Here is a 27,909-nt window from a genome sequence, read left to right as displayed (position 1 = left end):
AAGGCCCCCTGTTATTCAACCCAGTAGTTGCTTAAGACTATGATTTTTTTCCAGTGCCCTTGGCATTGTTGATGTCACTCTCCTTAGCTTCTCAGGATCATTTATCTTTCTCATTCCCTTAAATCATTTCTTCTTTTTCTGTCATTTTTAAGCATTATTTTTGATTCTTGAAAATTCTTGAAAATCAATTCTAGTTCCACTTGTGTTCTTATTGTACATTCTTACCCTGGATAGAGGCTCTGTCCTAGTGGCCTCAATCTGCCTACCAGATTTTGGGGCCTCTGCTGTGGTGCAGTGGGTTAAGTCACTACCTGCAGCAATGACAGCCCATATGGGCACGAGCTCAAGTCCCAGCTGCTCAAATTCAGGTCCAGCTCCCTGCTAATGTGCCTGAGAAAGCAGCGGAAGGTGGCCCAAGGGCCTGGGTTCCTGCTACCCTCATCATGGTAGACCTGGAAGAAGCTCCTGGCCCCTGTCTTTGTGTTGGCCCTGGCCTGGTCATTGTGGTCATTTCAGGGAGTGAGTCAGCAGAAGGAAGATCTGTCCATCCTCCTCTCTCTGTAACCCTGCCTTTTAAAGAGTGATAATAAAAAAATGCCTACCTATTTCAACAGCTCAGATCTTGTCAAGACAGGTTTATGTCTAAATCAAACCCACTTCCTTCTCTTCTTTGTTTCTCTAAGTTCCCAAACAAGTAGAGAACATACTGTTTACTGTGCAAGACAGAAACCGTCCTTTCTTCTCTCATAAAATAAACTCTTCTTACTTCCTGCATAGCTTATAAATTCTTATCTTCTCCTAATCTCCTGTCTTAATCCAGAAACAATCAACCTTGCTATGGGTACCCTCTCTGGTCTTATTTCCCTACCATCCATCTCTATACTATAGGAGAGAGCTTTCACATAATTATTTTACCCTGTTCAAAAGATTTCATGCTTGCAAACGCCCCAGAGCCAGCCCCCCTGGCCCCTCCCTGTTCACATTCTGGATCTCTTCTTGAATTTTTGGTTTTGGTAATACTGAATCTCTTTTGTTCTCCAACCATGTTCTCTCACCTCTGAGCCCTAACACGCTATTCTTTTTTTGGCCTGGAACATTCTTTCTACTCACTTCCCCTCTGAACTCCTGCTCCCTTTTCCGTCTCAAATTCAGAGCACTTCCTCTCTGACACTCCCCTAAACGTCCCAAGTCCCTAGCCTCTGTCCTCACTCTCTCATCAGCTTAAGCCACCCTGTATCATAATTGCTTGGGTTTTTTTTTAACCCCATTAAACTGTCAGTTCTGTCAGGATAGGAGCAGGTCTCTGGTGCTGATGTTGTACTGCCAGTACCTAGCACACCACCTCACGCATGGCAGGTGCTTAACATATCTGTTGAAGAGCCTCCAAGTAAACTATGAGGCAGCCTTCCTGACACAGGTGTGATTGCTTTATTCTCATTTGCAATTTCTTTCTTACTAGTTAAGTCCCCTGGCTGAAACAACCATTAGTTTTCCTCAAAGCAGATGAAAACTTTATTGCAGACAAAGCAACCTATATATCCCAAAGGAAGAGAAACTTTCCAAAGGTTCTGAAAATTAGCATATGGTAATTGTCAAATCCCAGGGTATCTTTTAATTGAACCTTCACAGTAGTTCACTTAGCTTGTACTCAGTGCTTAAATTGAGTAGAACCTCATTAGGGAGGTAGTGGCAGGCCCTAGTGAAAATGGAGAGAATGAGAAAAATCACTTTCCATGACATGGAAGCACGAGAGACAGGGAGCCTTCTGCATGTGGATGCTCTCTATTTGTGCGTCTTCACTGATCCAACTCTGATATTGAAAAGGATGGGAGGATGGCTCGGCCATCAGAAGAGGTGATGATTTTCTGTCTAAATCCTGTTCCTTCCTCTCTTCCTCTCTCCTTGTACTTCTCTTTCCATGGTAGCCTCAGCAGCAGCCTGTTTTCCAAGAGTATTCCTCCCCTGGAGTCAATCTTCTTAAGGAAGTCCCGAGACTGCCAGGCTCTGCCTTCCAGTGGTGCTCCAAGCTTTGCCATAATTTTTCATCACTCTATTTTCTTGCCACATTGAACTCTTCCTCACAGCCTCTGAGACTTAAGTGAAGCAAGAGAGGCAACCCTTGTCAGATGCCAACCCTGCACTTTCCTTGTCTGGAAGGCACCCTCCCCTCTACCCTCACCCCTCCTTGCCTCTCCCAGTCCTAATCCTGGAGATCTTGCTCAGATGCCACCTCTTCCATGAAGCTCTTGCTAAGTCCCAACAGTTCTTCCCCAAACCCATCTAGGGGTCATCTCCAAACTCCCAGTGGGCCTTATTTGTTCCTCTCTTAAGGCACCTTAAAGTGACTTGTTTCGTCCTCACACATATCTTGTCTCCCTGTTAATGGAACAGAGTCTTTTTCCCTGTGTACCCTTGATCTCTAGCTCAGGATTTGGCACCTAGTGGGTATTCAGAATATGGAGAGTTAAGTGGAAAGATCAAGGCAAGAGAGCAAAATTGTTAATTGCATGGGCAACAATGCAGTTAGGCTCTGAGACCAGTTTTCCTGGGTTTGATTTCTGGCAGCCACTTACTGGGCATATTTTGGAGAAGTCATGTCACCTGCCTGTGCCTTCATTTCTTTGTCTATAAAATGGAATAAAGAACAGTGACATCGAAGTGAGCTAAATATATAAAACATTTAGCACTAAGACCAGATACATAGTGAGCACTCAGCACATGTCAGAATCCAGACCTAAAGGGTCCAAAAATTACCTCCATGAAAAAATCAGGTGTGCTTGCTAAGGGCAGAAGGCATTTGTAACTGATGTTGCAAAGAAAATTCAACCTAAACCAACAGTGATAGATGACAGTCAATGGCCTCAGACTCCCCTGAGAACCCAGGAGCCTACTGAGATAAATGCCTGTGGAGATGAATCCCATCTCCATAATTCAACTGAAGAATGATTTGGGCAAGGAGATGGTAAAGGAGACTGTCCAAAGAGGGGCAACAGAGGAGACCCAAAGAGCTTGGGGGCCTTAATCAGCATTTGAATGTTCTTTATTATAATATCTGATTTTAAGAAGGTGAAAATAGAATGCTAAGGGAAAGTCATGTTTTGCTGCCATCTACAGATGTCAAAGTGAAATTTTTACAGTTTCTTTTTTTTTATTTAGTAAATACAAATTTCCAAAGTACAGTTTATGGATTACAATGGCTTTCCCCCCCATAACTTCCCTGCCACTCACACCCCTCCCATCTCCCGCTCCTTCTCCCATTCCATTCACATCAAGATTCATTTTCAATTCTCTTTATATACAGAAGATCGATTCAGTATATATTAGGTAAAGATTTCATCAGTTTGCACCCACACAGAAACACAAAGTGTAAAATACTGTTTCAGTACTAGTTATAGTATTACTTCACATTGGACAACACATTAAGGACAGATCCCACATGAGAAGTAAGTACACAGTGACTCCTGTTGTTGACTTAACAATTTGATACTCTTGTTTATGGCATCAGTAATCTCCCTAGGCTCTTGTCATGAGTTGCCAAGGCTATGGAAGCCTTTTGAGTTTGCTGACTTCGATTTATTCTGACAGGGTCATAGTCAAAGTTCTCTCCTCCCTTCAGAGAAAGGTACCTCCTACTTTGATGGCCTTGTTCTTTCCACTGGGATCTCACTCGCAGAGATCTTTCATTTAGGTCTTATTTTTTTTTTCCAGAGTGTCTTGGCTTTCCATGCCTGAAATACTCTCATGGGCTCTTGAGCCAGATCTGAATGCCTTAAGGGCTGATTCTGAGGCCAGAGTGCTATTTAGGACATCTGCCATTCTATGAGTCTGCTATGTATCCCACTTCCCATGTTGGATCGTTCTCTCCCTTTTTGATTCTATCAGTTAGTATTAGCAGACACTAGTCTTGTTTGTGTGATCCCTTTGACTCTTAGACCTATCAGTGTGAGCAATTGTGAACTGAAATTGATCACTTGGACTAGTGAGATGGCATTGGTACATTGCCACCTTGATGGGATTGTACTGGAATCCCCTGGCACTTTTCTAACTCCACCATTTGGGGCAAGTCCGATTGAGCATGTCCCAAATTGTTTTTACAGTTTCTTAACATGCAGACATACCCACTCAGGGCATTCTTGACAAAGTGAGTGACAGTGCGTAGAAGGTTTACTTTTAGTTCCAGGAAGCATAATAATTTAGGTATATTATTGTAGTAGTTTGACTTTTCTTTCTAAATTTATGAATATTTAATCAGCAATGTGACCTTTTTAAACATATTACATTGTGTTAAAACTTAGAAAAATACTGCTTTAGCCGGCGCCGTGGCTCAACAGGCTAATCCTCCACCTTGCGGCGCCGGCACACCGGGTTCTAGTCCCGGTCGGGGCGCCGGATTCTGTCCCGGTTGCCCCTCTTCCAGGCCAGCTCTCTGCTGTGGCCAGGGAGTGCAGTGGAGGATGGCCCAAGTGCTTGGGCCCTGCACCCCATGGGAGACCAGGAGAAGCACCTGGCTCCTGGCTGCGGATCAGCGCGGTGCGCCGGCCGCGGTGGCCATTGGAGGGTGAACCAACGGCAAAGGAAGACCTTTCTCTCTGTCTCTCTCTCTCACTGTCCACTCTGCCTGTCAAAAAAAAAAAATACTGCTTTAACCATTCAGGAGTGAGGCAGCCAATGAGCTGCATGGTGGCCGCCATTGGACACTTTGGGAGTTAATAAAATTATTTCAGTGAGAAATCAGATGAACTGAATTTTACTCCATGCTTTCCTGCATTTCTCTGGTTGTTATTAGGATTACTGCAGACTTCATTTAATATACTTTTTTTATTGTTTGGATATGAGAAATGAACCAAAATCGTGTAAAACCAAAGTATGACAGCACTGTCACCTCGGAGATGCCTTTCTATGCCCTTACCCATATTATCTCTAAGATTATTGTGATTCCTCTTTGACTTTCTTGTGCTTTATTTTAAAGGGTTAAATATAGACAAGATTTATTGGAAAAGCGTTTGATGGAGAAAAGGGAAGCAGCCCTCCAAGAAGCACACGAAGAAGAAGAGAGACAGAGGCGGCTGGAGGCCCTTAGGCAACAGGTGTTTTTCATTTGGAAAGTTTCATGGGTGGTTTATGAAAAACGTTTCTAAGTGCTCTTAATAACATTATTGCTGGGCCTTAGTTCATGACATCTGCTATATAAAATGTCATTTTTCCAAATTGAGGTACCAATGTTCATTCCTGGAAGCAATTAGATTTATGTTGAACTATTTCCAGTTTCTCAATATATTAAAAGAACTTTATCAGCACCTTTTAAAAAGCTCTCCTAAGATTTAAATACATCCGTATCACCTCTAGTTTATTAGTTGAACTGTATCCATTTGCAACAGGAAACTCTAAATCTAGTCCCAAGATGTTCTTGTCTTCACCAAACGTGTGGAGTAAGAGAATCCTCTTTGGGGTGGGAACCTCTGTTTGAAAGTATCTCGCAGCTAGCAAGCACATTTCAAACATTTTTTTAAAATAACCCTTTTCTGTGTATATATATATATATATATATATATATATATATATATATACAATCCTCTCATGATCTTGCCCGATAAAAGTAAGCAAAAGTACATGAAAGTAGACTGTAAAGAACAAGAATTTAAGAACTTGAGAAATGTGATAAAATAGTTTTACCTGGTAATTTCTCAAAGCTTTGAACCCAAAGCTGACAAGCTTTGACACCTGACATTCTAAGATCTTCAGTGGTGCCCTATCCCAGCTGAGAGGGAATGGCTTCTGTGTCAGTGAGTTGTAGGTAAATCTTGGCCTCTGATGTCTTCAAACGTATGTGTGACCTGGCTAGGTACTTACCGGCACAAGAGACTTGGGTCGTGCCCATAACTTCCTTGAGCTTCATTTCCTGATATGAAGACTGGAAAAAATAGTACCTGCCATATACATTTGTGGTGTTGTGAGTTCAAGTCTGTTGATCAATTACTAAATGTGAAGCCCACTTTTTTTTTTATTAAACTTTTATTTAATGAATATAAATTTCCAAAGTATAGCTTGTGGGTTACAATGGCTTCCCCCCTCCCATAACTTCCCTCCCGCCCGCAACCCTCCCCCCTCCTGCTCCCTTTCCCCTTCCATTCATGTAAAGATTCATTTTCAATTCTCTTTGTATACAGAAGATCAATTTAGTATATATTAGGTAAAGGTTTCAACCTTTTGCCCATATAGCAACATCGAGTGAAAAAACTACCATTGGATTACTAATTATAGCATTAAATAGCAATGTACAGCACATTAAAGACAGAGATCCTACATAATTTTTTTTTTCAAAATAATTAATTTTCTATGCCCACTTTTAAACACCCTGTAGCCTCTCTCTCTTTCTCCTTCTTTCTCTCCTGCATTCCTTTCAAATTAAAAAAATACTCTTAGATATTGTTTTAATGTTAATAATCCTTCGGTGTGAGTATTATAACCCCTATTTTAGGGGTGGACTTGTGGTGTTTGCAATACCAACATTCTCCCATACTGGAGGGACTGTTTTAGTCCCAGCTGCTCCACTTCTAATCCAGCTTCTGCTAATGCACACCTTGGGAGTCAGCAGATCCTGCTCAAGTCCGTGAGGCCTGATGCCTGGGTGGGAGAACTGGGTGGTGTTCTGTGCTCCTGTCTTGGCCTGACCCAACCAAGGTTTTGCAGAAATCTGGAGAATGAACCAGTGGATGAAAGAAGTCTATCTCTCTGCTTTTCAAGTTAATGAAAATAAATAATAAACATGAAAAAATCCCTATTTTATAGAAGAGAACACAGAGGCACAGTAATCAGGTGCTCTCCTAAAGTTCCACAGTCTCATGGGTAATAGTGGCTCTTCACTATTGCTGTCCCTCAAATCTCTAGTTTGTTTTAAGCTAGACTACACTTTAGTACAAGTTTCTTAAATCCTCTTTACGCCTGAAATGGCAATAATTTTCTGCTATGATCCATCTGATACAATGAGCCTCAATATTCATTACTATCTTCATATTCCAAGCATCGATTTGGTTGTAGCCAAGCAACATCATCTGTCACATAAAAATGAATGTGTTACTTTGAATCTTGTTAGTTTAAAAATTTTATTTGTATTTAATTTATAAATATATTTGGTTTCATAGCTGTATATGACGTCTAATCTTAAGAAGTATATGCCTAGTTTTTAAGTTTGTATAGTAGTAAATGAATAATGAAAATAATTTCAATAATAACAATCAACAACAAAAGTCCCAGAGTTAGTAAATGTTATACAACATTCAAGTCAAGCAAGACCAATTGAGATATATAAAGTTAAATAACACATCTATTATAACATCTCATTCTTTGATTAGATTATAGAACTAAATTTAAACCATAGTAATGTAAGTCCTAGTCACTCTAGATCCTACAAAATTTAAACTATTCAATCATCAGAAAATAATTGAATACCATGGTCTTCTAGGAACAAACTTAATGCCAGAATTACTAAATGCATTGTTGTTCAAACTATAACTTTGATAACTAAAGAATGCATATGATTTGAAATCCTTTCATCTAAAGAAGAAATGTCTGTGCCTGCTACCTATAGTCAGTATTAGAATTATAGCATTAGATATTTATATAGGAAACTTATAGCAGTTAAAATATATTCAGTCTCCAGTTATTTCACCTAAATGGCATTAAAAATGCCATGTACTTCATGATAATTCTTAACTTTGGATCTAACAGACAGTTGTTACTCATGGAGCATATAACTTACAAAATTAGTGACTTCTTTCATTAGAATAGATGTTTAAATAGCAGGTAGGATAAGGTCATTTGGATTTCCATGACAACAGTTTTTCAATAGAAGGAAAAATGATAGTTATAACAATCTAGAAATGTAGCTGTCTGTACAATGGAAATTCATTCTTCTTGCTCAATAAAATAATGCCAACACACTCAAACTTACCCAGGAAAATGGGTTCTGGACTCAGCTTAATCAGATTAAACTGTAGAAAGCCTCATGGGGATATTACCATAGCCATAGACTGCTAGAACTGAAAAAGAACAATGATTTTTAACTTTTGGTCACTTTCAAGATAGGGGCATAAGTAGGTTTTCTATGTAATATTTCCTGTGAGGGTGGGCATTTAGCTTAGTGGTCAAGACAGTGATTAACATGTCAGGGTCCCATATCAGACTATCTGGGTTTAATGCCTGGCTTCAGCCGTTTGCTAACATAGACCCTGAGAGGCAGTGGTGATGGCTCAAATAATGGAGTGCCTGCCACCCATGTGGGAGACTTGGATTGAGTTCCCAGATTTGGTACAGCCCAGTTGTGGCCATTGTGGGCATTTGGGGAGTGAATCAGCAGATGGATTGCTCTCACTCTCTCTCTCTACCTCTAAAATAAATTTTACAAGATTTATTACAAGTTTTATCAGAAAGATATATCTTTATCTTAAATTAGGAAATATTCAATCATTAGCAATTAACTACGTAGTGGACTTTTAACATTCTTTTACATGTGTTTTATTTGAACTCTTTTGTAGATCTCTCTAACTGGCCTGAGTTTGATATTCTTTCTGCTCTTTCCTTTGAGGCTTTATCTTTAATACAATTTCTTAGCTTTAATGAGCATTAAACATTAGTGTTGTCCAGAAGTGTTTAGCTTGCACCTGGTTTCAAATAGCCTTGTTTTCATTTCTTTCAGGTTGCTGTTGTCGCTCAATTTGATCCCATTAGAATGATGTCAGATACAATGGCATCCAAAACTAGAATGGATACTGAAATTGAAGAATTTATTCTTCAAAAGCCACTCTTCACTTTGAACACATACAATGAAAAGCAGGTAATTATGAGAATTAACATGACTGAGTGAAAAGCCATAATGATGCAAAGAAAAACTGTACAGAAGTTTGTGCTGTGGGTTACAAAGTGCTTTCAATACATTCATTTCAATACTACTCACAGCATAATTTTATTTCTAAATTACAGCACATAGTTACTACATAACTGTTACTAATATAAAGTAGCTAGTAGGTGACCTTAGAAGAAAACAGTTTACCTGAAAATGCTAAGAATCTCTCTCTGGGATGGCCCAGGTGCTTGGGCCCCTGCACCCACATGGCAGACTGGGAAGAAGCACCTGGCTCCTGGCTTCAGATCGGCGCAGTGCTAGCCGTGGCGGCCATTTGGGGAGTGAACCAACGGAAGGAAGACCTTTCTCTCTGTCTCACTGCCTGTAACTCTACCTGTCAAATAAATAAATAAATAAATAACTCTCCCTGAAAATTTTTAAAAGTTAAAAGTTACTTTACAAGATCTTATTTGAAAATTCTAGATGTAATTGTTTAAATATTTCTGTTGTATTAAGAATATAGTTAAATACATAGTATCAATCCTTATAAATAAACAATTGATATTGATGAGACAAAGCAAATGTCATTTTAAATCAACAGATGATACATTGGAGCTAATGATAAAATAATCTTGGGTGGAAAAATGCTAAGGAGTTACCTAGCCCTTTCTAGAAATTTAGGATTCATTTTAGTCTATGCCTATAATTGAGAAGGGACTTTAAAAAGATTTCTTAGATGGATGGGTTGAAGGACTAGAGGCTGGGAAGGAAGACAGATGAGTAAGTGTATATTCTGGAAGGAAGAGAGAAAGTTGTTAATCTTACAAGTTTAAGGAGAGAAGCTAAATACTTATTTAATTTAAAAATCCGGAAGCTTCATCCATTCATCCATTGTCCAATAGTTCCATTGTACCTCTACTATGTGCTGCATACTTTGCTAAAAAGATGAATAATTCATTCACTTATGAACTAAACAAATATTTACAGGACACACTCTGTACTGGAACATACCATATTCTAGCTTTCTGTGAGACACATGGCCTACCTCCTAAACAAAGGAGATCTGGAAGAGGTGAGATAGGACTCTTATTGAGAGGGGAAGAGGCATGTGCAGAAATAAGGCTACTCAGGCAGGACCAACTCTATCATGCAGATCTAAGGATTGAAGCAGCAAGAAGGCGCTACAACAAAATTGACTAGGAAAATAAGAGAGAAAATTTTTGAGCTCTACATAAGCCAAGAATGTTTGTCTTCACTAACATAATTCATTCCAGATGATTCACAGGAACAAAAAACTGGGTTGGGCCGGCGCCGTGGCTCAACAGGCTAATCCTCCGCCTTGCGGCACCGGCACACCGGGTTCTAGTCCCGGTCGGGGCACCGATCCTGTCCCGGTTGCCCCTCTTCCAGGCCAGCTCTCTGCTGTGGCCAGGGAGTGCAGTGGAGGATGGCCCAAGTGTTTGGGCCCTGCACCCCATGGGAGACCAGGATAAGCACCTGGCTCCTGCCATCGGAACAGCGCGGTGCGCCGGCCGCAGCGCGCTACCGCGGCGGCCATTGGAGGGTGAACCAACGGCAAAGGAAGACCTTTCTCTCTGTTTCTCTCTCTCTCACTGTCCACTCTGCCTGTCAAAAATATAAAAAAAAAAAAAAACTGGGTTAAAGAGGGTGTCCACAGTGAAAGATTTGTTACAAGAATGCATGTGGGGGCCAGCGCTGTGGTGCAGCATGTTAAATCCTGCAGTGCTGACATCCCATGTGGGTGCTGGTTCAAGTCCCGGCTGCTCCTCTTCTGATCGAGCTCTCTGCTATGGCCTGGGAAAGCAGTAGAAGATGGCCCAAGTCCTTGGGCCCCTGTGCCCATGTGGGAGACCCGGAAGAAGCTCCTGGCTCCTGGCTTTAGATCAGCTCGCTCTGGTTGTTGCGGTCATCTGGGGAGTGAACAAGCAGATGGAAGACCGACCTCTCTCTCTTTCTGGCTCTACCTCTCTCTGTAACTCTTTCAAATAAATAAAAGAAATCCTTAAAAAATAATTCATGGGTCCTCCAGATACTGAATTAAAGAGGGAAGCTAGAGTTTTGAGGGACTGAGTTGCAGAGCACACATTCTTCTCATCAGTGCATGGAACTTCTCTTGGATAGACCATATACTAGACCATAAAGCAAGTCTCAGCAAATTTATTAAAAAAATCAAAATAATCCATACATATTTTCTGAGCACAATGGAAGCTGAAAATCAACAACTCAAGAACCTTGAGAACATATGCAAACACATGGAGTCTGAACAACATGCTCCTAAATGAACAGTGTGTCATAGAAGAAATCAAAAGAGAAAAAAAAATTCCTGGAAATGAATGAAGATGACAATATATCATATAAAAACTTATGGAATACAGAAAAAACAGTGTTTAGAGTGAAGTTTATAGCAGCTGGTACCTACATCAAGAAACTAGAAAATCACCAAATAAATGAGCTGTCAATGCATCTAAAGGACCTAGAAAAACAACAAACCAAAAATACAAATAAATAGCAGGAAAGAAATAATTAAGATTAGAGAAGAAATAAACAAAATTGAAACAAAAATACAAAATATCATGAAATGAAGATCTGGTTTTTTGAAAAAATAAACAAAATGGACATGCTATTGGCCCAACTGACAAAAAAAAAAAAAAGGAAGAAGACCCAAATAAATACAATCAGAGATGAAAAAGAAAATGTAACAACAGATACAACAGAGATAAAAAGAATCATCAGGAATTACTGCAAAGAGCTGTATGCCAACAAATCGGGAAACCTAGAAGAAATGGATAGATTCCTGGACACACATAACCTACCAAAGTTGATTCATGAAGACATAGAACACCTAAATAGACCAATAACACAGACAGAGATTGAATCAGTAATAAAGACCTTCCCAACAAAGAAAAGCCCAAGTCCCAATGGCTTCACTGCTGAATTCTACCAGACAATTAAAGAAGAAGTAATGTCAATTCTTCTCAAGCTACTAAAAACAATTGAAAGGGAGGGTATCCTCCCAAACTCCTTCTGTGAAGGCAGCATTACCTTAATTCCTAAAACAGAAAAGGTAAAACAAAGAACTATAGACCTATTTCCCTGATGAACATAGATGAAAAATCCTCAACAAAATACTAGCCAATTGAATCCAACAATACATCAGCAAGATCATTCACCTATACCAAGTAGGATTTATTCCTGGTATGCAGGGATGGTTCAACATCTGAAAATCAATAACTGTTAATCATCATATTAACAAACTGAAGAATAAAAACCATATGATTACCTCAGTGTATACAGAAAAAGCATGGATAAAATTCAACATTTCTTCATGATGAAAACCTTTAGCAAAGCTGGTATAGAAGGGTCATTTCTTAACATAATCAAGGCAATTTATGATAAACCCAAAAACAACAACTTACTGAATGGGAAAAAATTGGAGGCATTCCTACTAAGATCTGGAACCAGAAAAAGATGCTCACCATTGTTACTCAATATAATCCTGTAAGTTTTAGCCAAAGCCATTAGGCAAGAAATAGAAATCAAAGGGATACCAATTGGAAAGGAGGAACTCAAATTATCCCTATTTGCAGATGACATGATTCTATATATAGGGAATCTGAAAGACTCTACCAAGAGACTGTTGGAACTCACAGAAGAGTTTAGTAAAGTAGCAGAATATAAAATCAACACACAAAAATCAGTATCAATAGTCTTTGTATATACAGAAAATACCATAGTTGAGAAAGAACTTCCAAGACAACCCTTTCACAATAGCTAGAAAAAATTAAATACCTGGAATAAACTTAATCAAGGACAACAAAGATCTCTACAATAAGAATTACAAAACATTAAAAAAAGAACTAGAGGAAGACATAAAGTCGAAAAATCTTCCATGTTCATGAATTGGGATAATCAATATCATCAAAATGTCCATGCTACCAAAAATAATTTATAGATTTAATGTGATCCCAATCAAAATACCAACAGCATTCTTCTCAGATATAGAAAAATGATACTAAAGTTCATATAGAAACACAAGAGACTCCAGATAGCTGAAGCAATCTTAAGCAACAAAATCAAAACTTGAGGCATTACAACACCAGATCTTAAGACATACTACAGGAAAGTTCTAATAAAACCAGCCTGCTGGTAGTACAAAAACAGAAGTGTATAGCAATGGGACAGAAAGAAGCTCCAGAAATCAATCCACACATCTACAATCAATTTATCTTTGACAAAGGAGCAAAAATCAATCCTTGGAGCAAACTCTCTTCAACCAGTGGTGCTGGGGAAACTGGATCTCCACATGCAGAAATATGAAACAAGAACCCTACCTTACACTTTACACAAAAATCCATTCAAAATGGATCAGAGACCGAAATCTACAACCAGATACCATCAAATTACTAGAGAACATTGGAGAAACTCTATAAGACATTGGAATAAGCAAAGGCTTCTTGGAATAGATCCCAGAAGCACAGGCAATCAAAAGCAAAATTAACAAATAGGATTATATCAAACTTAAAAACTTCTGCACTGCAAATAAAACACTCAGCAAAGTGAAGAGGTAACTGACAGAATGAGAGGAAAATATTTTTAAAACTATGCAATTGATAGTTAATTTCCAGAATCTGTAAAGAGCTCAAGAAACTCAACAATAACAAAACAAACAATCCAGTTAAGAAATGGGCAAATGACCTAAACAGACATATTCTGAGAGAGGAAATTCAAATGGCCAACAGACATATGAAAAAATGCTCAGGATTACTAGCTGTCAGAGAAATGCAAGTCAAAACCACAATGAGGCTTCACCTCACCCCCGTTAGAATGGTTTTCACACAGAAATCAGCAACAAATGCAGTCAAGGATGTGAAGAAAGGGTACCCTAATCCACTGTTGATGGGAATGTAAATTAATGCAGCCACTGGGAAAGACAATATGGAGATACCTCAGAAATCTGTATATACCATATTATCCAGCCATCCCACTCCTGGGAATTTACCTAAAAGAAATGAAATCAGCATATGAAAGAATTATCAGTACCCCCATGTTCATTGCTCAATTTGCAATAGCTAAGATATAGAATCAACCCAATTGTCCATCAGCTGAAGACTGGATAAAGAAATACACTATGGAATACTACACAGTGGTTAAAAAATGAAATCCTGTCATTTGCAGCAAATGGATGCAACTGGAAAGCACTTTACTTGGTGAAATAAGCCAATCACAAAAAGACAAATACCATATGTTCTCTTTGATATGTGGTAACTAATAGAGTATCTAAAAGGTAATAAATAGTAGCTAGAGTGACACTTTGTGATGCAATGATTTTGAACAGCTGTTGTCTTGATCTTGACTGTTGAGGAACAATGGTTTTTTTTTTTCTTCATACTATTTAGTGAACTCTGTACTTAGTGAAGGGTTAATCCATGAGCATAAATCTAACTGCAAATAGATCTTTGTGAAAAATAAGAATGGAAATGGATAGAGATGAGGAGGAAGGGTAGGAAGAATCACCATGTTCCCAAATTTGTATATATGAAATGCATGAAGTTTGTATTCCTTAAATAAAGTTTTAAAAAGAGAAAAGTCTCAGAATTCTGGGGAAAGGAAATAAAGATTTCACCAAGAAGATGAGGATGAAATGGGCCCCTTCCTGGTATGCCTTTAGTGTAAGGTATATGACCAGTTCTGGGAGGGAAGACTAGAAACATGGGTTACCATCAACCTGAAAACATGGTAGTTTTTGCTACTAATGTATTGGGCACTTATTTTGTGAGCAGATGTGAAACTTCGTGGCAGGTAATTATGTTTTAGCTATATGTATTGAATGAAAAACTGGTAAGAGAGGGTATGGTTTGGGGTCTTTGCAAGATGGCACAGCCCTCATAGCAGTAGAGGTGGGAAGGTGGACCATTCACTGGTCTGGCTTCCAGGCAGCAGGGATATAAAGCAAGTGAGAGCACAAGTGCACAAACAACATTGAGAAACGTCTGTATTTTGGATTCAAGTCCACATCCACTACCTAAAGGCTGGATGCCCTTGTGGAAGCTATTAACATCTGGATGCATTTTTTACTTCATCTGCAAAAGCATTATTTGTAAAGTCCTCGTGGAGATTAGAGATGATCAATATCAATTGCCCAGAATAGTGTGTGGCACCCAGTAGTCATTCAGTATGTTATCATCATTGGGCAATTTTGTGGTATACATTTGCAAGAAACCAACCAGCTGCCTCTGGAGAGGCAGCCTCTGGAGAAGAATTGGGGAGGTCGAGATCTGGGGGGGGGGGGGGGGGTTGGTCTCCATTTCACTTGCAGTCTATTCAAAAAGAGAACAAGCTTTTAAAAAAAACCTTACAATCCTGAAGCCGAATAGAGAGCTGAATCCTAGAGAAAACTTGAGAGTCAATAACATACAGGTTGAACATGACTCCTTGGGAATGCTTGGAGTGGCCAGGGAGAATACATCGAGGCAGAACAGGAGAAACTTAGGTCTAAGTCTCAAGTCTGTTGCTTCTCAAACACAAATCCCTATTATTCTTGTCTTCATGCTCATCCTTTATGCAGCCCTGTGTCTCACTTTTTGCTAAATTCTATTGATTCTTCTCTTCATAGGGTTCCTTCATAGTAATCACTTCCTTACTGCCAGCCAAGTTTAGGCATTTATTATTTCACATCCAGACAATTAGAATAGACTTCTAACCACTCTCCCTGCCTCCATCTGTTCTCTCTGCCACAATAATTTGTTATGAAATTAGGAGCAGATACATCTGTGTAACCACAATGTTCATGTAACTTTCGTGCTACACGCAGAAATGGGGGCAGGTTTTCGTCTCAGCGGGTAAGCTGCTGCTTGGGTGGTATGCGGCATATTTTGGAGTATCTGGGTTGGAGTCCCAGATATGCTTTCCTTTCCAGCTTCCTGTTAATGAGCTTCTAGTAGGCAGCAGGTACTTGCAGTCTGCTATCCAAATGGGAGACCTGGATAGAATTCTGGCCTCCTAGCTTTTGCATGGCCCAGCTCTAGATGTTTGGGCAGTCAGTCAGCAGATGAGAGATCCCTCTCTGTCTAGCTCTGTCTCTCCTTGTCTGTCTTTCTAATGAAAAGAATTAGTTACAAATCTTTAAAAATGCCAGATATACCCCACTGGCTTCTGAGATGTATCCACATGGCCTTCAAGCCTTTAACATTCAAACCGCAGACTGGGAGGTGTCCTTTTCCAGTGTTCCCCAGTAGTACACAGTGCTCTCCTAAAACTACCCTATTCCAGGTTGAAGTATTTCACCTATGAGTTTGAATGTGCCTTCCTTTATAGGCAGATCTCTCTTCCCTATTTTAAATAGAGTAAATTGGTCTTTAAAGTTAGCTCCCCCTTCCCTGAAACCATCCTCATGTTCATGTGCCTTTGTGATTTACTATACGTACAGCATCTCTTATGTGTAGCCAAGAACTATCGTTATCCATGTACATTCTTATTACCCTCATTCATTTAGGAATTCCTGGAATGGGAGCAGAGGGCTGCTTTCGACAGCTTATAATGCCAACTTCTAGAGGGACTTCAAGTCCACACAAAATGCCTCATTAGGTAAAATCCATACGTGGCCACTTTCTTACTATTGAAAGCAGTGTCTGTTGACCCTTCATATTCATAGGAAGGAAAGAAGAAGAAGGTCCCATCAGCTATAAATGAAAACAGAAATTGAACTACTCATGTGTCTACTCCCACTTAGATTCAGATTGATGGGGTCATTTTCTAGTTCTGTTTGAAATAGAAATCTGGCCTTGGGAGAAAAATTCTATTGATTTTGTTTTTCAAGTAGTGGTCATGTTTTTAAACTTAATTTACATATTGTCAAATAATGGAAAAATTAAAGTGTCTATTTAAAGACAGATATACAAAGTTATGGCTTAGCTTTCTTTTAATCAATGATTGAATCTTATAATTCCAGTTTCTTCCATCTCATCCGTTAATAATTTTAGTATTTTGTCTAATCTAGTTCACAATATGAAAGGTCTTCACAGGTTCATGGAAAAAGTATGGAATGAAAACACTATGCATGAAAAATAAACTTACCTATTAATTCCACCTCTCACCAACTTTTTGAAGTGCTTTTGTAAATCCTTACAACCTATCTTGGAAACCACTAACATACTAGAAATTGATAGTGTCACAAAAGATTTAGACATTTTTCTTCAAAATAACCAGAACATGTACTGTCATTTAGTTATTTGTCCAGCAAAAATAGATTATGCAACTTAGAAAACTATGAAACTAAGTGAAATTTTTTTACTTTACTTCAATAAAATGTTATTTATTTACTTTGCATTTTATTTTTACAGATAATTTCTGACCCTAGACTTCGCGTGGAGTTAGCACTTCGAGAAGCTGGGCTTCATAAAACACATTATGCCAAAGAGATATTACCAAAAATCAGTCCTCAAAAACCTCCAAGAAGGGACATGGAGTCTACCGTGTTTAAAACCTAGAGGTCATCCTCAAATATGTAAACAATATTTTTCTTCAGGAACACTGATATGGATAACTATAATTGCTACTCTCCAAATTTTTAAATATGTCTGAAATAGAAATGCTTGCATCTATTAAAATAATTTGACCTTTCTTCCCATGATTTTTATAATTGTATGCACTATTTCCTTATCTTTTTAATTTATATAAAGGTAATAAATTTCATGTATTTCACATATACAGATTTAAGAGCATATTGATACTTCCCACCGTACCCTCTCTGCCTCCCTCCCTCATTCCCACCCTCCGTATAACTTCCTTTATTATTTTTCCTTTAACTTTTACGATAACATACTTTCAATTGACTTTATAATCACAAGCTTAACCCTCCACTAAATAAAGAATTAAACAAGTGGTAAGTAGAAAAAACACTGCGTCTCAATAGTATAGACAAGGGCTATAAACAATAATCAAATCTTAAAATGTCAATAACTTTGTTGTATTTAATAGCCCCAAATTCTCCAAGATTATGAACCTTAATTATGGCACATGGGTTCCAAGTACTATCATTTAATAAATTGTGTTTTAAAGTTGTGTTATCCCATGAAACGAGATCAAAATAAACATTTGTGAGAATTATATGTTATGTAGCTCCTACCTGTTAATGTTCATTTCTGCTTGTTATTTCAGAATTTGACTTTTTAATTATGAAAGCACCATTATCATTAAGACTTCTATTATTTCTTGATTATTATAAGAGGAGACTCAACCTTCCTCTAAATTTAGAAACCAATTTGGTACATCATGTTTACTGCAAACCAATCATCCAAACAATTTCATTTTGCAAATTAGCCCTTAAGAATAAATTAGGAATTAGAAATAGCATTTGAAGGATGAGAAATACCTGTTTTGGTTTGGAAAGAATATATTTGTGTGGTTGTTTAGAAGGAATGCTTTTAGATTTATAATATTTGGAAGGCTGTCAAATGATCCAAATTGTTAAATATATAGGTGATTTTATAGAAAAGGAGCATTTCAAGTGAAACTCAAGAATAAATTTTGACTATTTCTAAAAAGTGACTATTCACTCAAGCAAATCAATGTCGTTAAAAGATGCTATTGTTATTATTAAAAAGACTACCCACTTTTTTTCTCAATTGCAGCTCCCTGCTATTTGCCACCCACCTCCAGCTCAGGGGTTGCAATCTATATGCAATTATTGAAATAACACAAAAAAGACAAACCCCAGGACAACTGGTGAAATCTTTCTTCAGGATTGCTCCCAACATCATGAAAATAAGTAATACAAGTCCAGTCCATCAGAATAAACTTTATGAAAGATTCTTTGGGCAAAATCCTGTATGCCTTCCAAAAATCTATGCTAATGTGCTCCCAGTTTAGCTTTTTTGTATCATTGTAACATCTCATAAAAAGAGGAGAAGGAGTGGCCTGCGCTGTGGTGTAGTGGGTAAAGCCTCCATATGCAGTGCCAGCATCCCATATGGACACCAGTTCGAGTCCCAGCTGCTCCACTTCCAATATACAGCTCTATGCTATGGCCTGGAAAAGCAGTAGAAGATGGCCCAAGTCCTTGGGCCCCTGCATCCACATGGGAGACCTGGAAGAAGCTCCTGGCTCCTGGCTTCGGATTGGCACAGCTCTGGCCATTGTGGCCAACTGGGGAGTGAATCAGTGAATGGAAGACCTCTCTCTCTCTCTCTCTCTCTCTCTCTCTCTCTCTGCCTCTCCTTCTCTCTCTGTGTAACTCTGACTTCCAAATAAAATAAGTAAATCTTAAAAAAAAAAAAAAAAAAGAGGAGGAGGAATGCTCCTATGAGAGGGAGGGAGTGATGAGCACTAGAGTTTCTTTTGAGGATGTCCCAGGGTCACAACATTCCTTACAGGGCCCTCAGTTTGCTTGATATGAAACCTCAGACCATAAACTCTTGGAAGCCCTGCTCAGTGAGAGTGCATCCTCCCTAACCGGCAAGACCCTGATGCTGCTCACAGTCCACAGCTGCCTGCCGACTTCAACATCCATGCCGATGTCTGGGGGATCACAATCCAATTCTAGCAGAATATTGCCTGATAGCTGATGATAACACCACAGGAAGTAGAGCTGCAATTTTGAAAACAACAGTGAGTTGACATGTTAAGGTTTTGATGAAAATATTAGTTGAGATTTGGGCAACAGTCCAGCTGTTAGCTGTCCCCAGACTTAGACATTATTAATTTTCTTTCCTTTAAGAGACAGTATTATTAAAAGTCACTATTTATTGAACATAAACTGTGTGCTAAACACTGTTCATGTGCACTGCATATAATATTTGATCACTGTAACTAGCTTATAAGATCATCATCTCTCTTATGGATGAGGAGATAGGTTCAGAAAGGTAAAATAATAAAAGTAGTGCCTAGACCAGTTGTTTTCAAACTGAGTTGTAAAATTAACGTAGTGAGTCCTGACCACCAATTTTTTTTAAGATTTATTTTATTTATTTTAAAGAGTTACAGAGAGAGGTAGAAAAAGAGAGAGAGGTCTTCCATCTGCTGGTTACTCCCCAGATGGCCTCAATGGCCAGAGCTGCACTGAAGTCGGGAGCCAGGAGCTCCTTCCAGGTCTCCCACGTGGGTGCAGGGGCCCAAGGACTTGGGCCATCTTCTACTGCTTTCCCAGGCCATCGCAGAGAGCTGTCTTGGAAGAGGAGCAGTGGGACTCGAACCGGCACCCATATGGGATACCGGCACTTCTAGCCAGGGCGTTAACCCGCAGTGCTGGCCCTGCCCACCAATTTTTAAATGACACAAAACAAAATAAACAAATTTGAAATCCAAATGGCTAATAAACATCTCCATTGAGATACCAATGTACAGCCACTAGACTGTCAGCAATACCAAGAAATCTACCAATGTCAAGAAATGACAATGCAGAGTAATGGGAAGCAGGCACTGGTGCACACTGGATGAGTTTGGACTCCACTGGTCAGCTTGAAAGTATTCACACCTTTTGATCTAGCAATTTGTTTTCTGATGTATGCCCTTGGGTAGTTCTGTGTGTGTGTATGAGGAGATGTAAACTGAGATTTCCAAATGAAAACCAGCCAAGTGTTCATCATTAGCAGAGTGGATATAAAAATTATAGTGTATTCACACTTGAAATTGCATATAGCCATGGAAATAAAAACTATATAGCTATATCAACATGTGCATACTTGTAGTTGAAAGGGATCAGATGCAAAAGCATATATATCTTGTATGTATGGAATGCATTATATTTAGAGTGCAAAAACATACTAACTCAACCTCTGTTGCTTACGATATATACACAGGTAGTAAAACAATAGAAAAACCCAAGAAAATTATTAAAAGCAAAATCAAGGTAATGATTAACATATAGGAAAATGGATTGGTTCAGGATATCTAAGTTAAAATGTCTTATTGCTTAACAAGGGTAGTGATATACAATGTTCCTAATTATTCCTTAAAGTGTTCATGAGTGTTTTTGAACTTAGTCAATGCTATAAATTCCTAATACAATGGAAAAAGAACATTAAGAAAGCCAAATATTAAAGGAATAATTCTTAGTATAAAAGTGTATCAAAATCATTTTAGGGGTGGGCATTTGTCCTAGTAGTTAAGACACTCACATCTCATATTGCATAGAACTTAAGGGATTGGGTTCCTGCTACCCCCATGGTAAAATTTTGAATTTTGAATTCCGTATTGAATTCCCAGCTTCTGACTGGCCTGGTCCACTGAGATTATTATGGACATTACAAGAATAAAACAGCAGATAGGAACTCTGTCTCTCAAAAAAATAAGTATTTTTAAAAATAATCTTTGGATCAGTTTTGGATATAATATCCCTAATTTACAGGAATATCTGAGGTAGGAAGGCAGGTCCCTACTTGGAATTCATGTTTGCTCTGGCATATGATAGGATTCCCTCTATTTTCTTCCTTTCCAATACCTGTGCTCTGCTTCACTTTGAATCTTCCAAGTCTAGTTGCCTGGTAGGCTGGAAAAGAGTACATGCTTACCAGGACAAAGCCATGTACCATGAGGTTCTATGTCAGTTACCAAGTTTGTGTACAGTGGATTATAACTAAAATGTACTTCTTAGTGAGTAATCATAAAAAAAAAAACATTCTTCTCAATATCATGGGTTATAAATGAAGATGATGGGCTTGTCTCACATTGAAAGGGAAGAATGTTATCCATCTGGTGGGAATTCCCTTTCTCTTCTCCCCAGCACTGAATCTGCAAATACATCCACCTCTGCATTTCTCCTTTGGTTCCTTTAGCCGAGGGAGCCGAGCGAGCAGTCCTCCCCCGACCAGAGATGTTTCCATGAGTGTTTCATGTTTTACACCCTCTAAACTCCACAAGAGTTTATTTTTTGCTTGTTCTCTTTCTCTCCTATCCTATATCTTCAAGCTCTCCCTCAGCTCACAAACATGCTGGAGTAAATCCCACTTTAAAAATAAATCTCCCTTAACCCCAGATTCTCCTTTAGCTACTAAACTATTCTCTGCCCCTCTTCTCAAGAAACTTTTTAAGAGTTGCCTGTAGATATTTGATGTCTGCTCCTCTCATCTTCCAGTTACTGTCACTCATGCTGTCACAGCTCGTGGCAAGGTCTCTAATGAACTATTGGCAAACGATGATCACTTTTCATCCTACTGACTTTATGGCAGCATTTGATTCTGCTGACAACTATGCCGTCTTAGAAGGCACTCTTCTTTTGGCTTTTAAAACACTAGCTGTGCTACCTCCTGCTTCTTTAGTACTTCCTCAAGTTTCTTTTTTGGTTCCTACATGTCAGTTTATCTCTAGATGTTGGAATGCTCCTGGATTAGCCTCTAATCTAATTGAAAATATACTAGACCCTAATATTCCAGATAGAAATCTCTATCTTTATTGTTGAATCTCCCAAAGGAATAACCCTAAACCCTGTTTAGTCAGCCTCCCAAGTCTGAGTTCCCACACATGGATTTAAGGAACTACAGACTGAAAATATTTGGGAAGAAATTGTCTGTTTTTAACACGTACAGATTTCTTTTTCTTGTCATTATTCCTAAACAATACAGTATGATAAGCATTTACTTAGCATTTTCATTGCATTAAGTATTAAAAGTAATCTAGAGATTATGTAAAAATACAACAAATGTGCATGGTATATGTAAACACTAGGTCATTTAATATAAATAACTTGAATATCTGCAGATTCTGATATCTGTGGGGGTCCTTGAGTCAATTCCTCCAGGACCAATTCTGAGAGATGACTATCCATTAACTTTACTTTCTAAATTATGTTTTGTTGGGGTCTTTTAATCCATAGATTTCCCCCTTCATTCTTTTTTTCCTATCTTGCAATTTATATGTTGATTGAGCAAATAAATTTACATATAGTATCTCCTATGCTGAAGCTAATTTTACCCTCTTGGTATTGTGTAGTACATTCTGTTCTGTGTTTTGCTCTACATTATTAGCTAAATCTAGAAGCTTATTATCTAGTTTGTCATTAATTCGCAGTGACTCCATCCATTAATTAATTATGGATCACATGATAGAGATACTCTAATTCAGTCACTCCTTCTTCATTTGTGAGTATTAATTGGAAACTAAAGAAAAATTTCCTTCTTCTGTTAGTTGGTAGTATAAGAGAAATAGGCTAAATGTTTGAGGTATTTTTCTCCTTAACAGTTTTCAAAAACAATTAATTGCCTTTCTGAAATCCTTCAAAAATTATCAGTTTTGTTGGGTCTTTATGAAGTCATGGGTTTAAATGTATTTGTTCTTTCAACCTATTGAAGTATTGTTCTTTAATTATCCCCTTTGCTCAATGGAAGTCTTATCAACGTGGCTCATGAGTTTTATTAGGAAAACCTAATAGAATGGATAACTTCCTTGCTATTCTACTTAATACCTAGTGTTGTATAACAAAACTTGAGTGTTCAACATGATAGCTTTTATTCCCTCTCATGATTGCTGAGTTTATTGATCTCTATTGAATAGTTCCTGCTTGAGGTCTATGTTAATTACCTATCATTACCATAGCAGATTATCACAAACTTAACAACTTAAAAATGCATATATTTTTACAGTTTTAGAGGTCAGACATGAGAATTGGGTCTCATTGGAATAAAACCAAGGTGTTTTCAGGGTTATATTCCTTTCTGGAGACTTCAGGAGAGAATCCCATTTCTTTGCCCACCCCAGCTTCTAGAAGCTGCCCATAGTCTGTGGCTTGTGGCCACCTTGGTTTGTCTTCAAAAGTAGCAATGGTGCTGCTTCTCAGATCCCATCTCCTATACTCCTCTTCTGCCATCTCTACCACTGATAGATTTTTGTGAATACACTGAGTCCTCATCAACAATTCAAGATGGTCTACCTATTTTAAGGTCACATGAAGAGCAACCTTAATATCTTTTTGGCTTTTAAGATAACATATTCACAGATTCTGCGGATTAGGGAATGACATCTTTGGGATGCATGCTCTGCATACCACAAGATATTTTATGTGCTTACTGTAGTTACCTAAAAGCTTAATTTGGCTCTATGACTAAGGAGACTCATGTACATGGCTAACTACTGAGGCTGGTAGTGGGCTAGGATCTTATCTGAGGTTGTCAACTGGACTGACTACGTATGACTTCTCCAGATGGATTGGGATTCTCACAGAATAGTAAATGAAACTCTCTGAGAGCAAGCATTCTAAGAAAAATGTGCAAGGTGCAAGGTAGTAAGGATCTGCTCAAACTGTGCCTTTTCCTCCATGTTCATCAAAATAATCATAGAACTCTCCCAGATTCTAAAGGGTTGAGAAATTTCATTTATTGACAGTGTGTGGCAATGCAGAAGAGTTGATGGTGAGTGCAGAAGAGTTATGTTAAATAGATGTTTCTACAGCCATCTTTGAAAATCTGTCACATTTATTATCTGAGGTGTTCAGGTGTGCCAGGTTTCTTTTGGACAGTTCCTGTTCTGACCTAGAATCAAATTATTCTCTAAGAAGTTTTGATAATTTTTAATGCCAAATAAAATTTTGAGACCAAAATTTGTATGTTAAGGAAATAAATTGCTACTGGGTTCGTCTTCTATTCTAGGTCTCTTCAATGAGTATTGCTAGAAAATACACAGAGAGAAAGATATTCTATGAGAGGATTTCAACAAATTCATGGACTTGGGATTAAAAGATATAAATTTATTTTGTTGCAAAACATTTTGAGATCCAGGCACAGTTTTTCATAAAATGCATTTTTTCATTAACTTTTTGAAGACTCTTCATGCGTTATCCCACACTTTTCAAAAAACAGAACCCTAAAATAAAATATGACAAATAAAACAGCAATATATACCTCTTTTTCCTTTTTATAATTGTGTCTGTATTGTCAAAAATTATGTAAATATTACACACTTTCCCTTTTTGCCATAATCTTATTTTATAAGTAAATATATATTTACTGGTACTACTAACTTTTACATCAATGTGTGTCTGTCACTTAGGTTGTGTGAATCCTGTATTCTGAAATTGCTAATGGAAACAATATTTCCTGAGTTCTTGAATGTTAATAGGTTGTTGGAGGTCTTAATAATTGAAAGTCAATTTTTCCTGAATACAAAACACTACCTTACTTAAATTTTCTTTCCTTGGTATAGAATTCAAAAAGCTGGTTACAATACAGTTTTCTTCCCACTGTTAAGTATTTAATCTTGCTGTTTGATTGCTCCAAGGAGTTTTCTTCTATCTTCTTTGCAATACAGTGGTTTCACTGGACTCTTTCTTGATATTGGTCATTCTGGATCAGTATACTTAGTAACTAGTATTCCCTTCTATAATAAAATTCAATTTTATTCCAGAACTTTCTTATAAATTAGGTCTGAGTTTTGTTATGTTCTCTTCATTTTCCCCCAGGGATATTGGTTATGCCATTATGCTCTGTTGGATCTTCTTTGCATATGGTCTATTTGTTACATTCTCTTGAATCTTCTTGCTCCCATTTTTCTTTATTCAAGATTTTAAAACTTTTTGCATGTAAATAATTTCATATCTATAGAAAAGTTGGAGGAATAAGACTACTATACTTGTAACACAGATTAACCTATTGGTTAATATTATATTCAACTTGCTGTATCATTTTTGTACTCTCCCTACACATACACACACACACACACACTCACACACACATACTTTTTCTGAACCATTTGACAGAAAATTGCTCATGCTTATGCCTTGTCAACGTATCTATTTACTAAGACTAAGACAACTGGCTTACATAACCATGGAATTGTTAGCTATGGAGAAGTTAATGATGATATACTTTCTTCAGAACTATTCTTCGCTTTCCAAGCATATTAATTGATCCAGTCATGACCTTTGTGGCATTTTCTTCCATATTGGGATACAGTCTAAAACCAGACATTGCATTTAGTTATCATGCCTCATTAATTTCTTATAATCTGATTCATTTCTAGAAACTTTTTTTTGTCTTTTATGACGTTTTTTGTAAGTGTATACAACATAAAATTTACCATTTTAATGATTTCTAAGTGTACAATTAAGTGACATTAAGTATATTTATAGAATAGACATTTAGCCTAAGGGTTGAAATGCCAGTTAGGATGCTTGCATCATGCATTGGAGTTACTGGTTTGCTGTCTGGCTCCAGCTCCCAATTCTAGCTTCATGACAAGGCAGATTCTGGAAGGGAGACAGCAGGTGATGACTTGAGTAATTGAGTTCTTACTACTGACTTGAGAGATTGGAGTTGAGTTTTCTGGCTCCTGTTTTGGCCCTGGCCCAGCTGATAGAAGGATTCATTCTCATTCTCTCTCTCTCTCTCTCTCTCTCTCTCTCTCTCTCAAATCAATTATTAAAACAGTTTAAATGTTTCACATTTTTGTGCAATCATCACCACCATTTCCCTCCAGAACTTTTTCATCTTTCCAACTTGAAACCCTGAACGCATCAAACAAAACTATGCACCAGGTGCTGATGTCATGGTGCAGCAGGTTAAGCTGCTTCCTCCTTTCACTTCAATAACTGTTATTTTAGTTTTTGTATCTACAAATTTCCCCATTACAGATACTTTGTAAACATTGAATCATACAATATTTGTCCTGTTATGGACTCCTTACTTCCTTACTTCACTTACTATGAAGTTTTCTGATTACCCCAGAAACATACACAATTAAAGCAAAAATAGACAAATGTGATTACATCAAGCTAAGGAGCTCTGCAAGCAAAGGAAATCTTTAATAAAGGGAAGAAAGAACTGAAAGAATGGGGAAAATATTTGCAAACCATACCTCTGACAATGGATTAATATCCAGAATATATATGGAGCTCAAATGGGCTAAGGATATCGATAGGCATTTTTCAAACGATGAAATACAAATGGCCAACAGACACATGAAAAGATGCTCAACATCACTAACCATTAGAGAAACAGAAATAAAAATCACAATGAAGTTCACGTCACTCCAGTTAAAATGGCTATTATCAAAAAATAACAAATGATGACAAGGATGTGGAGAAAAAGTACCTTAATACACAGCTGGTGGGAATTTAGATTAGTACAAACATTTTTTAAGACAGTATGAAGATTCCTTAGAAATCTGAAAATAGATCTACCATTTGACCCAGTCATCCTACTCTGAGGAATTCACCCAAAGGAAATGAAATCAGCTTGTGAAAGAATTATCTGTACCTCCATGTTTATTCACAAAGCTAAGATACAGAATCTACTCAGATGTCTATCAACTGATGACTGGATAAAAATGTTGTATACATACACAATGAAACATTATTCAGCCATAAAAAATGAAATCCTGTCTTGCAGCTGGTGCTGTGGTATGGTGGGTAAAGCCACAATCTGCAGTGTCAGCATCCCAAATGGGCACTGGTTCGAGTACTGACTGTTGCAGTTCCGATCCAGCTCCCTGCTAAAGACCTGGGAAAGCAGTAGAAGATGGCCCAAGTCCTTGGGCTCTTGCAACGTGGGAAATCAGGAAGAAGCTTCTGGCTCCTAGCTTTGGACTGGCACAGCTCCTGCTGTTGTGACCATTTGGGGAGTAAACCAGTGGATGGAAGACCTCTCTCTCTCCTTCTCTTCTTCTGCCTCTCTGTAATTCTGCTTTTCAAATAAATAAATAAATCTTTTTTTAAAAAAAAAAAAAAGGAAATCCTGTCTTTTGCATTAAAATAGATGGATCTGGAAACTATCGTACCTAGTGAAATAAGCCAGTCTCAAAAAGACAAATATCATATGTTTTCTCTGATATGTTGCAGTTAATATGAAATACAAAAAAAAATATATAGGAATTAAATAGAACTCTTTTGATACTATTGTCATTTTTAGCCTTTGTTTTAAACACCTGTGGAACTGTGGTCTCCCTACTTTTTACTAGGTGAATATTATGGTTTTTAGTTAATTAAGCCTGTGCTTATAGAGTAGATTAAAATTATGTCTTTGCAAAAATTAAAGAAAAAAGCCGGCACCATGGCTCACTAGGCTAATCCTCCACCTGTGGTGCCAGCATCCCGGGGTTCTGGTTCCGGTTGGGGCGCCGGATTC

General features: G+C 38.0%; 1 protein-coding gene across 3 annotated transcripts in view; it reads left to right on the top strand.

Moving 5' to 3' along the window:
- The window catches only part of CCDC148 (coiled-coil domain containing 148), a 288,961-nt gene extending 271,489 nt beyond the window's left edge, over nucleotides 1-17,472 (top strand). For all 3 annotated transcript variants that reach the window (XM_062187023.1, XM_062187013.1, XM_062187032.1), the window contains 3 exons: nucleotides 4,970-5,087; nucleotides 8,696-8,833; nucleotides 17,203-17,472. In XM_062187023.1, the coding sequence (XP_062043007.1) occupies nucleotides 4,970-5,087; nucleotides 8,696-8,833; nucleotides 17,203-17,349 (403 nt within the window). In that variant the 3' untranslated portion in view covers nucleotides 17,350-17,472. The remainder of the gene's footprint in view (nucleotides 1-4,969; nucleotides 5,088-8,695; nucleotides 8,834-17,202) is intronic.
- The last annotated feature ends 10,437 nt before the right edge of the window (nucleotides 17,473-27,909 follow it).

The sequence above is a fragment of the Lepus europaeus genome, chromosome 1, assembly GCF_033115175.1.
Source record: "Lepus europaeus isolate LE1 chromosome 1, mLepTim1.pri, whole genome shotgun sequence".
Lineage (NCBI taxonomy): Eukaryota > Metazoa > Chordata > Mammalia > Lagomorpha > Leporidae > Lepus > Lepus europaeus.
This window is presented reverse-complemented; position numbering and strand designations above follow the sequence as displayed.